Below are 16,028 nucleotides of genomic sequence, written 5' to 3' on the forward strand. Positions count from 1 at the left end.
CCATTACGGGGCAAAACTACTTTTGCATTCTGGCATTGCTAAAACAGTTTTTCCACAGCAATTTATGATTACTCGACTGCTTGAGCCCCTACTCCATTCTCGGACTTACTACGACTCATCACTGAGTTTTGGAGTGTGAGAACAGATGGCAGACTCAGACGTCGACAGTACCTCGCCTCTCACAAATCAGGTGCACGGTGCGATCATCACACAACTGACACAAACGGCCCCCAGGTGTCGATGGAACAGAAACTACAGTTAACTCCATTCACACACGATGCATCAACAGTGTGGTTTCAATGTGCCATATCCCACTTCAGGTTGGCCAACATGAAGAAGAACCTGATGGAATTCTATGACCAACAAGTAACCTTGAGGGCCCAGTGCGCCCTCAGCCTAATGACGACCCTTCTCGGCGACACCTGTCCTACAGCAGCCTGGGACAAATTGATATACCTCCTCCAGCTGGACGAGCTGAACAGCGGTGGGCTACCCAAGGAGATAAGCCTGTCGAGAGAGATCTTCCTCCCTCATTTCCCCAAAGCATCCGTACCCAGTTGGAGGGCGCTTAGGAATTGGACATGCCATCCTTGGTCGCAAAGATTGAAAAACTTCACCTGGTGGCTCAGGCTGCCAGATATGCGGCCACCACCCTCATCAATGCTATCACGGAGAAGGCGGAGGAGTATCCTGTGGAGCCAGAAGAAGCAAGGGTCAATATGGTTCACGGCAGGAGGCCCCAATACCTACGTCCTTGGTTCCCACCGCAACAATAGCATCAACAATACCAGCAGCAACCACAACAGGAGCAGCAGCATCAATGAAAGGATAACTACCATAAGAGCCCCGACCTACCCAGGTGGGGCTACTTCCATTGAGTTTAGGGGAAGAGGGCATGAAAGTGCATTCTACCATGCTCCCACCCAAAAAACTAGGTGGGCGACTACATCTACAAGCAGCTGTGGAACCAGTGAAGCCCAACCACATGGGTTTCTACATCGACGATGCGAACTCAGGAAAAAGGTTCCCGGTGGATACTGGTGCTACAGTGTCCACGGACCCGCCTTGAAGGATGACCATGGCCTCCCATCAGATGACAGGGCCGCCCTGGTTATAGGGAACGGCAGCTCTATCACCTACTATGGGACAAAGCATTGAAAATATCCTTCATGGGCCGGGACTACAGCTGGCCTTTCCTGATTGCCGACATCAAGGTGCCTCTCCTGGGCGCCGATTTCCTTGATCAGCGCGGATTGCTAGTAGACGTATATAGCAAACGACTCTTCGACCAAGGGATCTACTGTGCTCAGCCTGCCCATGGTGTGCTCTGTCACGGCCCACAACTATGGCCCCCTGCTGCAGGAATTCCCCTGCCAAACACGGAATATACCACCACATCATGACAACCGGCCCTCCTACCCACTGCTCACTACAAATTCAGGTTTCTTCCACCACAGAAACTGCAAGACACCAAGCAAGCCTTCCTTGAGATGGAACTCATGGAAATCTGCAAAAGGGCACCTACCCCATGGGTCTCCCCACTTTACATGGTCAAGAAACCCGACGGCAGCTGGAGGCCTTGTGGCGACTACAGATGTCTGAAATTAGCTATGATGCCTGATCACTAAGCCCTGCCAAACATGCAGGATTTCCACGGGTGCCCTCCATGAAGCCACAATCTTTTTTAAGAAGGACCTCCTGGAGCCCTACTTCCAGGTCCTCGTGCATCCTGACGACATTCTCAATAAAGTTATCATTTGGGTCCTACGTCTTCTCATACTCAACGTTCGGCCTGAGAAATGCTGGGGCTACCTTCCAGCGTCTGATGGATAGCATCGTGGGGGACCTGCCCTTCTGTGCCGTCTATGTCAACAACATCCTTTTGTCCTCCAAGTCACAGGAAGAACACCTAGGGGGAATGTGAGGGTGGTCTTGAAGCGACTTCAGGAAAATGGCCCCGTAGTGCATTTCGAGAAGTGCGCTTTTTGGGCCGAGAAGGTGTAGTTTCTGGGACAAGAATTATGGAAAAAGGGTGTGCGCCCTGTGACATCAAAGGTGACGCCATCAACAAGTTCCCCATGCAAACCCCTGTGAAATTTCTAAGAATTCTTTGGTATGTCATATTACTACTGTTGGTTCCTTTCCAACATTAATGGCGTGATGATCCCCCCCTACTCAACGTCTTAAAGGGGAAACCAAAAAAGCTACTGTTGGGTCCTTCTCAACAAGAAGCCTTCGAACTGACGAAGGCTGCCCTCTGCAAGGCTACAACCCTAGCCTATCAGGACCCCAGGTCCTCCCTTAGACTAACTACAGATGCCAGTAACATAGCCTTTGGTGCCATCCTGGAGCAGGTGGTTAATAATGAACCACAACCCCTTGCCTTTTTCAGAAGGAAATTGAAACCACTAGAGACATGCTACCGTACTTTCAACCATGAGCTCCTGGTGGTGTACCTCATCGTCATACACTTGAAGTACCTGCTGGAGGGAACCCCATTTGCCAAGACGGATCACAAACCATTAGTCCACTCCTTCACCAAATCCGGAGATGCCTGGTCAACTCGATAGCAACGACACTCGGCAGACATCTCCAAGTTTGGCTGCACCATCAGCTACGCCCTGGGTAACAAGAACTCAGTGGCCGATGCCCTCTCAAGTATCAACATTGACTCCATCCACATCGGGGTGGACTACGACAACATTGCACGGGAACAAGCAGGCGATCCCGCAGCAGCAGATGTAAGGTCCTCTCCAACTGCCCTTCAGTGGGAGGACATCAAGGTGAAGCCCAACGACCCCACTCTGCTCTGTGACAGCACTCTGCTCTCGACCCTTTATTCCGCCATCAAGACAAGAATTGATATTTGACATCATCCATGGCCTCTCTCACCCTTAATGAGGATGACCACCAAGCTGGTGACCGACAAGTTCGTATGGTCTGGCATCAAGAAAGACTCACATGAATGGGCATGGGCATACACTGCGTGCCAAACCAGCAAGGTCGGTCGTCACACTGAATCAGCAGTTGGCAGTTTCCCTCAGCCCAAGCGACGATTTAGCCACATCCACGTCAACATAGTGGGTCCCTTACCACCTTCAGGAAATGCCAGGTAACTGCTAACCATCATCAACTGTTCAACAAGGTGGCCAGAGACAACTTCCATGGCTGAGGCATCAATGGACGCTTGTGCTCCGGGCCTTCTCCCCAACTTGGTCAGTCGTTTCGGGATCCCTGGCGACGAGACGACCAACAGGGGACCCGCTTTCCTTTCAGACATGTGGGCATCCCTCGCCCGCCTCATGGGGACCAACCTACACAGCACGACAGCCTACAGCCCCGCAGCCAACGGCATGGTCGAGAGAAGCCATCGTTTCTTAGAGGCGGCCTTAATGACCCGATGCACAGACGAGCATTGGGTCCAACAACTTCCCTGGGTCTTCCTCGGTCTACGAACTGCTCCAAAATCCAATGATGATGATTTTCCAGCCGAGAAAGTCTACGGGAAGACGCTAGTTGTCCCTGGCGAGTTCTTCCCTTATAACCGAGGCTCCGACGACGTCAGCATCACTCAGCTTTGAGAAAGGGCAGGGAAATTCACCCTCTGGCACAGAACATGCACGGACAGGATGAAGAACTTCAGACCAGCAGTCCTGGATCCCTGCCCCTACATCTTCATAAGGAAAGATGCCCACCCCCCCCCTCCACTCACAAGACCTTACAAGGGGCCTTATTGTCTGCTGAAGAGAACAAAGAAGGCCTTCAAAATCATGGTCCACAGAGCAGAAGACTGGTTAACCTTTGATAATTGAAATCTGCTTACATAGACAACGACGACCTTCATGAACATCAAGGGTGGCGCTCACGAGTACCTCTCAAAGTAAACCAAAGGAAGCCACAGAGAGCAATCAAACCCCACACCAGGCTTCGCCACTAGGGTGGCATCCTTTAATTGCAAAATTATAACTCACAAGTTGCAGATAGTGGCCCACCAATGCTAGTGTCCCGACGACGAAGCCACCTCCAACCCCCGTCTCGCTACCGAGACTAATGAATATTTCAATGGTCAATATTCATTCAATTTTTCTGTTGCAATAATCTCTTCTTTCTTTCATACAATCATTAAAAGTTCTTTTGATAATTGAATAATTGTCTTGCGGAGGAGTAATTGTAAGGACAACGTCTTACAATGCTTCATTGTCAATTCAGCTCTCCTTTTACTCTTGTATTTGTTTTCCTGTTTATGTAACATAATTGTTGTGTATTTTGTCATGCGTATAATCATCTGCTCTTTGATCTCATGTATTATTCATTATTGTATGTTAAACTTGGTCTTTTATATTTATCGGGAAGTTAACGTAAAGAACCACAAATCCCCAGCCAATCTCACCAGTCTGCGGTCAGTCAGTCACCTGCCCAGCAGGACGCTACCTTTCTGTCCGCAGAAGTCTTGTCATTCCCCTGTCTTGTGAATAAACCATCACTAGACTATGATCTGTCTCTCGTTCCTCACAGGACGACATACTTGTGTTCTCTTCCTCCAAAGAGGAACACCTTCATCACCTACACAATGTTCTCGACCACTTACAACAGAACAGCCTTGTAGTCCGGTACGACAAGTTTACATTTGGTGTCAATGAAGTTCTTAGGACATCGCATAACTTTTGAAGGTGTCGACCCCCTCCTTGAGAGGTAGCAGCTCTTCAGAATTTTCCCACACCCTCGACGGTCAAAGTGTTGCAAAAATTCTTGGGCATGATAAACTATTATTACCATTCCCTGCCAGCCATCGCTGCTACACTTGCCACCCTCTACGCCTCCTTCAAGGACTAGCCAAAAGACCTGAAGTGGGGTCCCCTTCACAAAGCAGCCTTTTGGAGTGTAAAGAATACCCTATCAATGGCTGCTGCTCATTTTTCCCGTGCCGTGATGCCAGTGATGTCGCTATTGGTGTAGTACTCGAGTAGGTGGTCAACGGCTCACCCCGCTCAGTGGCCTCCTTCAGTAGAAAAGTATCCAAGGCGGAATCCAGCTACTCTTTCTTCAACTGCGAATTTCTGACGGTGCACTTGGCTCTCCGTTATGTTGCCACTCTTTAGAAGGTATGCCTTAAGTCATTTGCACAGACCACATGCCTCGACAGTCCGATGCCTGGTTCGAACGCCAATGCTGACATCTTTCCATCGTGACTGAATACAACTGCTCTCTTCAACATGTCCCTGGGATTAGATTTCAGCACCTAGGCAAAAGCCCAATGAAAAGATCCAAAGTACAAAGTATCTATCACTTCTTGCACATCCCTCCATTTGGAAGACATTGCCCTCGACTACTCCAATGCCACCCTCCTCTCTGACGTAATTACTCGTAGACCACGATCATGGTTATCTGCCCCCATGTGCTGACAGGTGTTTGATTTCATCTATGCCCCCTCACATCTCTCAGCTACTGAAGATGAAGTTCATTTGGCATGGCATTACTAAGGATACTAAGGATTGGGTCTGCACCTGAACTTCATGCCAAACTTCAAAAGTATAATTGTGGACATCATTAGCGAATCTCCTGGGCATCAACCTACATCAGACAAATGCCTACAACCCTCCCGCCAAGGGTATGGTTGAAGGTTTTCATCACACTCTCAAAGTAGCTTTGATGCTTTACTGCAATGACTCCAACTGATTTACTCAGTTTCCCTGGGTCCTCCTGCGATTACGGACCACTCCTAAGGTCGTGCTGGATGTCTTGGCAGCTGAATTTTTTCCATCAGCAATCTCCGACAATCTTCAGCATCTACATCTCGTTTACACGGGTCCTTTCTTCGTGATCCGTGTCACAGTGAAGGCTTTCTTAATTAAAATTCGTGACAAAGAAGTCTGGGTTTCCATTGATCACCCATAACCTGCATATCTCATCCAAGATGACCCACCTACAGTTTGCCTCTCTAAAGTAGGGTGGTCTATTTCACATGTTTGTCTTTTTTAGTAGGAGAGCCATGTACCGCACATGTTTCATACGCTCTCATATACTGTAATGTTATTGTTTTTTTTCTTATCTAGTTGTCCCTCAAGCACAGATAATAGAGTAACCTGTTTAAGCTTAACATCACTTATTTTAGATTGTTTGAGTTTTTGTGACCTTGCTCTCAACTGTTTGTATATAAGCTCGTTATCTGTTGAATAGACTTTACTTGCGCATTCACCCCAACTTTATGTTAATACTTATGTTAATACTTACCAGCAACCTCACACAATATAGCATGTATATTTCGAGATGCTTATCACTACTTGATAAATAATATGAATATGATCTTATAATCCCCTGTATTGAGGAAACTTACCACTAAAAGATCGTACTTATGTGTACTAAAGCATATGTAGCTAATTGCTACAAAATAAAAAAATGGAAGCCCCAATTTCTTTGTCTGCGTCTTTGTATAATTACTAATTTTATGTTATGTATATGCTGACAGATGTATGAAGTATCAGCTAAGTATGTCTGTAAAGTAAATTTCCCCAAAAAGTCAACAGATAAGAATATATTATGCTAGCAATGTCTTATAGTACTCATGTGTAGGCATTTGGTATTTGTAGCATATTTATTTCTGATTTTGAGGGGTGGTACTCACTGCTTAATAAATGACCTTGAAATATAATGATTATATCCTTATGATCCCTAGCGGTGAGGTATAATTATCCCTTTGAAACTCCAAACTAGCCTTTAATAAATTTTATCAGATGATTTATAAAAAAAAAAAAAAAAAAAAAAAATAGATGGCCTACATCTCAAAACATGAAAATTTAAAACAGAAACCGAAACTTCTTTTTTGGTTATGGACAAATGTTTACTATTTATATATGAAAAGATGAGAAATTTTATATTCTTAGAATTTAATGAAGGGATTTGCAAAATTTTCAAAACTTATATATGAAAAATGGCAATCTTTACAAACATTGCCCATGAGTTTTAAAAAATACATTTAAGAATAATAAGGGTTGGTAAAAATATCTGTATTACAAAAATCTAGCTAATAAAATTATCTTTAAAATGATGAAAATCGGTTGTGAAACAAAAAAGTAGATCAGGTTTGAAATAACCCCAAAATAACATAGTTTCAATTGGCAGAGTCAATCCCCTTAATCACTTTAATAACTTTCAGCAATCCTACTAAAAAATGGTGCTAGACTTGAACATTTCTAGCAGTAGACCGAGTGTCAAAAATATTGACTTTTGGTCATTTTAGTAACAACCAGCAATTTACTACCTTTCCTTTTGCTAAGTAAACGTCATGTATCTGAAGATAAAATTCAAAATGATTAAATTTAGATTAACAATTTCTCCCTTTTTAAGGGTAATGGTAATAAAGAAAAAATTGTGTGTTTAGTACATCGACGTAAGTGTAATAAAAAATTTTACTTTAAAAATACAGTAGATAACAGTGGAATTGATTGTGGCAGCCCAGTGAGGGTCTATATAAAAGAGAGGGAGTGGATCAGGTAATTGTTACAAAACATTCATGTGAGACATTTGAAAGTGAAGGAGAAAAGCTGTATGTTACATCAATGCACTAAAAGAAGGCCTATGGTAATATTGTGTCATTCAGTGCAGAAAAGTTTAGGACACAGGTTGCTTAATTCAGTGGCTACCAAGAAAAGAAAGAGGTTGTCGGGACATAGGCCTATAACACTTAACGTTAGCTACTATACTCCATAAGTCCTGGAAAACTGGAGGAGTAACAGCTTGTGTCACGTCTTTAAAAGGCAATTGGCATAAGTTAGAAAAAAAAATTTGAAAATAGAGCTGGAGAAGTAACCCCTTGCATCACCTCTTCTCAAAGGAAAAAAGCACATTTGGAAAATAAGACGGGAAAATAATCATCGCTAAAATGAAAAAAAAGAGGATGTGTATCTAAGCAATCACTAAGTGCAGGAAAAACCTATGTAGGGATAGGTAAATCCTCTCATCTTCTTCCATCATGCACTATTTCAAGTAGAAGCTCCTTCAACCTTGTCTTGACAGCTAGCGACTACTCTTAGCCTTTTCATGCAAATAAGTGTTTTATATATCTATTCTTTCCCAGTAAGCTGGGGGTAAGAGCACCAATATCTGGCGAAATGAGCTCGAGTAATTTATTGCAGTGTTTATGTATACAGTAAATGTTTACATTATATTTTTATAATCAGCCCAGCTCTATTGCTTCTTTTACTAGTGATTTGGTAATTACAATGTGAGGAAATTTTAAAGCTCACTTTGTTATTTTCTATATTTTTCTAAGATACTTTCTTGAAGATGATAGTTTCCTTTTATGATTTCTGGCTCTTTCAAAAATAGACTTGGTGGTTAATATTCGTAGCCTTTTATTTATAATTTTTTACTTTTCTTATGTTGGTAATATTTGATTTTTCTTTGCAGAAAGATGAAGGCCTTAGCATTCACTGCCATTGCACTCCTATGTTCTCTTCATTACAGTAAGTGGTTCATAAAAAGTTGAGAATTGAAATTTCAAAGTTAATTTGATAATAAGGATTTATATCTGAAAATACTTACCATCAACATACCTAAAATTTCCAATGAAAGGGTTATATGTCTGATTAAATGTAACGTATAAGCAACCTTTTCGCCGATAATACCAGAATAGTGTGTAAATTTGAAATTGTGAAAATCTTTATCTAGGAAATTACTAATATTCCAAAACATTCCCTGAAAGATAAAATATATAATTTAAATGTGCCATTTATTAAAAAGAACAACAAAGCAATCTCCGTGCAGAGCCTTATAAAGTCGCCCTTCATGACACCAAAGTGTTTTATAACAGGTCATTGGGTGTACTAATGGGATTCAAGCAATTCCAATTATTCTTTGGCAGTCAGTTCTCTTGAGAATTCAACATTCTTACGACCCTCTTGACTTCATAACTGTTTACAAGTTTCCTTTTAGATTCGTCAGTCATGTGTTCTATTTATGAAGTATCCACATATCTACAGTAAGTACTTTAATTTGTTTCTGCCCTTCATATTTAGAATATTGCACTATTGTTTGATATGGTTGTGAGCTTTATTTACCTAATTTTTAAACTAAGTTTACATCCTTATGCATTTCGTAAATGTAGTTGAATTTGTTGTTGGTGGGGTTTTAGGTTAAGCTGACCCCATGCCAGCACAGGCTTTTAATCCTGGAGCAGTTTTTAATTGAACTTCGTCTTCTAGACTTGTTGCATCATAGTAATAAGTTGTACATCTTATACAGTATAGCTGACCTGTGAGTCCTTCAAAAGTTTGTCGGACAATCATTGCTGCTTAGGCCCTGGAAATGGCCTGCAATCATGGACACACTGTAGAGTCATTCATTTTATGACATTGAGGACAATGATAGGACCCCTCAAAGAGTAAAGAAAATGCACCTTTCTTCTCTTACTTGAAAGCACAGATAGTTTAATGAGAGATTCATCGAGTAACCACTTACCAACTGAACATTTAAAGAAAGATTGGACTGCTGCTGATTGCTAGTGAAGCAGGACGTAAGTGCAAGGCGAGAAAAAAATGTTTAAATGTATTGATAAAAAATTAGATTACTTATAATTTCAAATTCATAATACTACCACTGATTAATTATCCTTACAGATGACTCATACTTTATAGCCTAGTCCCTCGTGAAAACAGTGCCGCAGTCTGCAGGCCAGATTATTTTTGCATTCCTGCATTCAATGAATGCTGCATGTACTGCTTGGAATTCTACAAGTAGGAGGGATGATATAATTTTAAGTAGACTGTGTATTGGTCATACACATGCAACCCACAATTATTTAATGAAGAGTGGTGAAGGGAGACAGGCCCCTCTTTGTAATACTTGTCAAGTGACAAACATATTTTAGTTGATTGTCCTATTTTTAATCTTCAGAGGAGGACACATTTTCTTCAGGACAAACCTTTAAGAGATAAACTGGGTGAAAATTGTAGTACCCTGAATTTGAAAAAAAAAAGAAAAATTATACAGCGTATTGGTTTATATAATAAGCTTTAATTAATTTTATTAGTATATATTTTTTAAATCCTTTTAATCCCTACTTATTTTGCATTTAGGTATTATTGTATGAAAGTTGTGTGATTGGTTTTGTTAGTTAAAATGAAAACAAATGTTGTGATAGTATGGGTATGTTTGATTAATTTGCATTACACAGCGCTGAATGGCCTTTGATGGTCCAGTATTTGGCTTGAGGCCTAAATTTTTATATTAATTTCAATTCAGTGTACTGTTCAGCCTTAACAAAAATTCCTTATTGGTATAAACTTACCTCCCATCTCTAACTCAGAACTTTAAAACTTTTAGAAAGCACTACACTTTATACTTAACACTCCACTAACCTATTACCCACTTTGGTCCACCAATGAAGATAGATTCACTTACCAAAATTCAACATAACCAGAAAAATAATTGTACACTCTTTCAGGGATTCTTTACCTTTATCGTATAGCCATAAACTTATTTAAATGATTTACTTTAGAATAGTTTTTTTTCTTAATTTGATATTTTTTAACTTAATTGTGATTTTTATTTCAATATTCTTTAATTTCAATTGTTTCCCACGTAGATACAAACTTCTGAGTCATAACTGGTAACCTTGTGTGGTTACCAGGTAATTACACCCTGGGCAGTGTGCTCTGTGAGGCTGAGTCACTCTACTTTTGGTCGCTATCTTTGACAGTTCTCCCTCGATACACTCATGACTCCATGCTGAATTTTATTAGTGCACCTATTTTTCCCTCTTTTAGTGCTTTACCTTTCAATGCGACTTGTGAGATGAGCAGTTTTTCAGGTAGTATGACGACTTGCACCAGCTTTGAAGGCTGCCCATGTAGAACCTTCATGAGCTGGGTTGAGGTAAATCTACTCCTAATATGGCTGAACTGCCATGGTAAGTGTTGTTCATTTAACTCACTTTGTGAGTGTTGTAGGAAGGGGCCATCCTCCCTATGGGAGAAGTATCGTGGCCGTCACAAGAAGAGAGCTATGAGGGATAGGTCCCCCTCCACTTTTTCCTCTATTGAGAGGAAGGATCGGAACCATCTCCATGCGACACATGATCTCTCTTACCCTGATCCTCTTTTATTGGAGCTCTCTGCGACCATGTTAACCAAGAATAACAGCCATAATATCAATAGTTTTTAGATTAGTGAAACATTTGTTAATGTTTTGTCTCTTATGGGGTTTAGCGAACATGAGTTGCTACCTAAGACTGATCCTTTGGTACTGGCCTCAGTACGAGTGCCTAGTTCCAGATTATACCGTACTACACAGATCTCCATCGCTGCCTGTGAGCATGCTCAGTGGTGAACATCAAACTTTTGCTTCAGATTTTCAGAAGCAATGATATTTCTCACTTGGAGGATTCTCCAGTAAAAAAATTATTACAGTTTTCCCCATTATCTTCTGAGAACGACTTCTCATGGGGCAAATTACAATGCCATCTTCCCCCCTATAGACTGTGCCCTTTTGGAAAGTGTCAACTACTCCCCTGCTTGTAAATATCACTAGTCTGGCTTCCCTCATATGCTTGGGGGTCTACAGCTTCAAAAGAAATCACCATTATCTTTTTCAGATGATGTATGGACCCGCTCAGTTATATCCACGATACAATACCTCTTACAGGTTTTGCTTATTCGTCACAGTAAGAATTCTACTTTCCCTCTTGACATCCTTTTTGGAAGGCGAAAGCTATAACTGTTTTAACAAACATTTCAGCTTCACGTCTCTCAGCCTCACATATAAACTTCCCTGTCCGTGTATGTGGTGATGTCACAGAATGTGCCGCCATCCTATCACACCCTCGCTTGGATACACGACCTGATTGTTCTGAGACCCAACTATTTGTACATGTTCAGTTGATAACCAAATTGCTTCCATCTCCCGAGCTCTGACTCGTTCAGACCCTATCCCGTCTTTCAGATGAAATAATCCAGTTAAACCACAGACAAATAACAATTCTAATTTACATATCACTTTTGAAGATACTGAGATAGTAGCAAACACAGATTTGTCTACTTGTCAGACATATGAGAGGAAAAAGGTGGCGGAGTCCTTACCTCCTTTTCTTCCGCTGGCACTACTCTCAAACCGGAAATGTAGACCTGTATCACCGCCATATTATTCTGTTTCCCTGTACAGACGTTCTAGGTAGAGCTCTCCTGATAAAGCCTTTTCCTCACAGATTTTGAGTTCGAACTATATTGGTAATGTTCTTACCTTGTGATTGACAGACTGGGGTTCGAGTCCCGCTCAAACTGGTTAGTTCATTTGGCCACTGCAACCTCATCATCCTTGTGAACTGAGGATGGGGGTTTTGGGGAAGCCTATAGGTCTAACTGTTGAGTCATCAGCAGCCATTACCTGGCCCTCCCTGGTCCTAGCTTGAGTGGAGAGGAGGCTTGGGTGCTGATCATATGTATATTTGGTCAGTCTCCATAGTATTGTTCTGCTTGATAGAGCAATGCCACTGTCCCTTGCCTCTGCCATTCATGAGCAGCCTTTAAAACCTTAAAACCCTGCTACTCAGTCTCGACTCTACGAGGATAGAGAATCATATTCTCTGAGCAAACATGGGTATATCCAGTCTGTTTCAGCTATCTCATCTCGACGTTTGAGCCACAGGCAAAGCTGTACAAGGAAAGGGGAAAATCTCCAATATTATTCCCAAACAGGAAGCTAACCATGTAACTCCTAAAAAGGAGCTTACACCTGGTGATTCATCTTTGATTATTATTGATGACTCCTATGATCCCACTTTTCGGATGGCTACCAGTTTTGCTGGTGTATCCCCCCTTGAGGTTCTGACTGCCAGATTGGAGATGTCTGATTTTCTTAAAATTATAAGTCTTATACTTCGTCTAGATCATGCATAAGCAACTGTTGGTCAAGTGGCGGCCCCATTTTACTACAGTATATGCAAGTGAGAGAGGGCCGCATGATAAAACACTCATGCCAGAAATATTACTTGCCCAATATATACTGATTTTTTGCAATTCTTCTCTCATTTATTTGCCTTATTATAAAATTTTACATACAACGACATCTCTTATCATTATTTCCTAATGATAATAAGGATCATTACTGTAATAGATGAGTATAATTTCAGTAACCTAGTCTCGGGGGCTGCACAACAACACATTTGGGGCTGCATGTGGCCCATGTCTGGTCTAGATTGTCTAGAAGACCACCGCCACACTCAAGTTACTAGCAGGTGTTGCTCTACCAACACTATTTTTCTTCAATCGCACAGCACAAAGCATATGTTTGACAAGTCTTTGTCGAATCAAGCTTGCGACACTCTACCTCTTTAACAATCAGGTCTCAGCTGCCAAGAATTCACTACGATCTGGTAGATCATCCAAATAACCTCCTTTGGCCCTACCTCATCAGAAAAAAGTTTATGTCGATTCAGAGTCAGATCCTAGCCCTCTAGCTAAAGCCTTGGGATTCCTGCTGCACCAGACAGTCTCCCTGGGGAGTAACTGTGTACTGAAGCACTGAGATGCTGTCCTGGCCAAGTGTTCTAAACTCTAATGTTGTGAGCTTTCCAACACTTTTCCCTCTCAAAGAAGTTTCTACAGCAATCGAGAAAACAGAGAAAGACAACCAATCTTCATTTATGAGAAGAGCATCGATTCCTTGAATGCCCACTCCTCAACAGCCTTCAAAACCATCTCCATTCAAACGGAGTCTGCTCCAGCGTCGTCTCCAGTCACCTGCAGACAACCAGCCTGCAAAGAAACAGGACGAGACCCCCAACTTTTGACAGAGAAGTCACTTATCTGGAGGGAAGGGCAGAGGCTCCCTGTAGGGAGGGCAGATCCTCCGACTTACAATCACCAGTAATGGATGCCTGCAGAGTCATTGGGACAGGTGGAAGTTCTTCAGGCCGATCCCTGGATGGTAGGGGTTCTCCGATCGAGGTATCTCGTCCCCTTCACGGACCTCCCCATTAACTCAAACTCTGACAATCCCATCATACTATTCCAAAGAATCTTGAACTCCTAGATGTGTAAGTGTCTCAGCTTCTGGCCAAGTGGTCTTTAGAGAAGATCTCAACCAGATCCTCAGACTTTTTCGACTATCTCTTTTTTGTAGAGAAGCTCTCGGGAGGCTGGAGATATGTCATGGGTCTCTCCCACTTGAACCAGTTTGTACTCCAAACGAGGTTCAGGATAGAGACCCCAGGCTACATTCTGCTTGCCATCAGGGAGAACGACATCTTACTGACCATAGACCTGAAAAACACTTACTTGCAGATCCCTATCCATTCTCAGATACAGGAACTATCTGATTCCCTTTCAGAGACAAGATATACCACTTCAAGGTGCTGTACTTCTACCTAGCCACAGCACGTCAGGTCTTTACCCGTGTCTTTGCCCTGGTCTCAGCTTGGCCTCATGCTGAGGTACCTGGATGATTGGCTTCTCTTGGCAGACTCAAGATCTCATTTACTGCATCACAAAGATCTCAACTTCTGCAGGGAGTTGGGACTACAGTTGAACCTCGAGAAGTCCAGTCTCATCCCTCAACAGCACCCCAGATACCTAGGCATGGTCATAGTTTTGGTCTAAGCCAGAGCATTTCTATCCTAAGATGGTTCAGAGGCTCAGACAAGTGGCAGTACCCTTTCTCGAACGGAAATCTCTCTCAGCTCATTCTTGGCGGAGACTCCTGGGACATTTAACCTCTCTAGAGAAACTGTTTCCCTTCGGAAGGCTGCACTGTAGCTCTCGGCGGTGGGCTCTAAAGAGCCAGTGGTCCCAGACCTTAGACCACACTCGAAGAAGTACCATGACATAGCTCCCTGCCTGTCTATTCCTGGTTGGAGGTTATCTGGTACCTCCTCTAAAAGAAAGGCTTTTCAAGACCTACTGCGAAACAACTTTCACAGTGGGCTTTGAGGCGAAGTGGTCAACCTTCTGTGATTGGTGTCAAAGGGAGAATACTGATCCGCTGAAAGCCACTATTCCCCTTATTGCAGATTTTCTTTTGTTCCCTCAGAAAGAGAAGTTTCTCTTAGTCATAGCTGTTAAAGGCTAACGGCCAGCTTTGAGCCAAGTCTTTAAACTGAAGGGAGTCATTCTCTCTTCTTTGTGGGAACTTTCACCTTTTATCAAAAGTTTTGAACAGACATGCTCACCTCAGGAACTAGAACCCCATCTTGAAATGTAGTAAGGCTCTTGCAGTCCCTTAAGATAGTTCCTTATGAGGTTTTGAATAAGACCTCAGACCGAGATCTGACTTTGAAGACAGTTTTTCTTTTAGCCTTGACATCATTCAAGAGAGTGAGCAAACTACATGGGTTGTCCGACCTCATATCACATTTCAAGGGTGGAAAGCTCACTCTTTTTCTTATGTTCCAGAGTTTGTGGCTAAAGCTCTAAATCCTGCCAGTAACGACACCAGATTTGACTCTTTTACCATCTCAATAATGAGAGAGGTAACTGAGGTTCTAGATAATCTGTAAAGGGCTGAGAACACAATCTCCTTTTGGTTGCCTGAAATATTCCTCAAAGCATATAGGTCTTCATGGGAAACACCTCCACCCTCCCCCCCCCCCTGCCCAGAGCTCATGATACCCGTGGTCTTGCAACTTGAACATTCCGCAAGAACCACTCAGTAGCTCAAGTCCTTAGTGCAGAGGTATGAAAAAGACAGAATACCTTCACAGCCCGCTATCTACAAGACTACCAAAGATCTCTGGCTGGATACTTTTCTGTGGGGGCCTATTGCAACAGCACAACAAATAGTCTAGGTCAAGCTCTTACATGGCAATTAACCTTGTATCACATCATCAAGTATTCTCTGCATAAAGGTTATGAAAGTAGAATGCATGCTTATCACCAATTCCTTATTCTTTCGATCCTTGTCTGGGAGTAACTTCACCGAAAGAACCCTTGTGCAGGTAAGAATAAAATCACTTTATTCTGTGTTTTTGATAAAACTTTCATGAGACAATCTTTTATTTTACATTCTGATTACTGTTCATACTAAAATATTCACTTTTC

At 42.4% G+C, this 16,028-nt stretch overlaps 1 protein-coding gene across 1 annotated transcript in view; it reads left to right on the forward strand.

Moving 5' to 3' along the window:
- Positions 1-16,028, forward strand: part of LOC137615266 (uncharacterized) — a 169,449-nt gene that overhangs the window by 37,745 nt on the left and 115,676 nt on the right. The window contains exon 2 of the mRNA XM_068344990.1: positions 8,407-8,462. Within this exon, the coding sequence (XP_068201091.1) occupies positions 8,411-8,462 (52 nt within the window). The 5' untranslated portion in view covers positions 8,407-8,410. The remainder of the gene's footprint in view (positions 1-8,406; positions 8,463-16,028) is intronic.

This window comes from Palaemon carinicauda, chromosome 21, assembly GCF_036898095.1.
Source record: "Palaemon carinicauda isolate YSFRI2023 chromosome 21, ASM3689809v2, whole genome shotgun sequence".
Classification (NCBI taxonomy): Eukaryota; Metazoa; Arthropoda; class Malacostraca; order Decapoda; family Palaemonidae; genus Palaemon; species Palaemon carinicauda.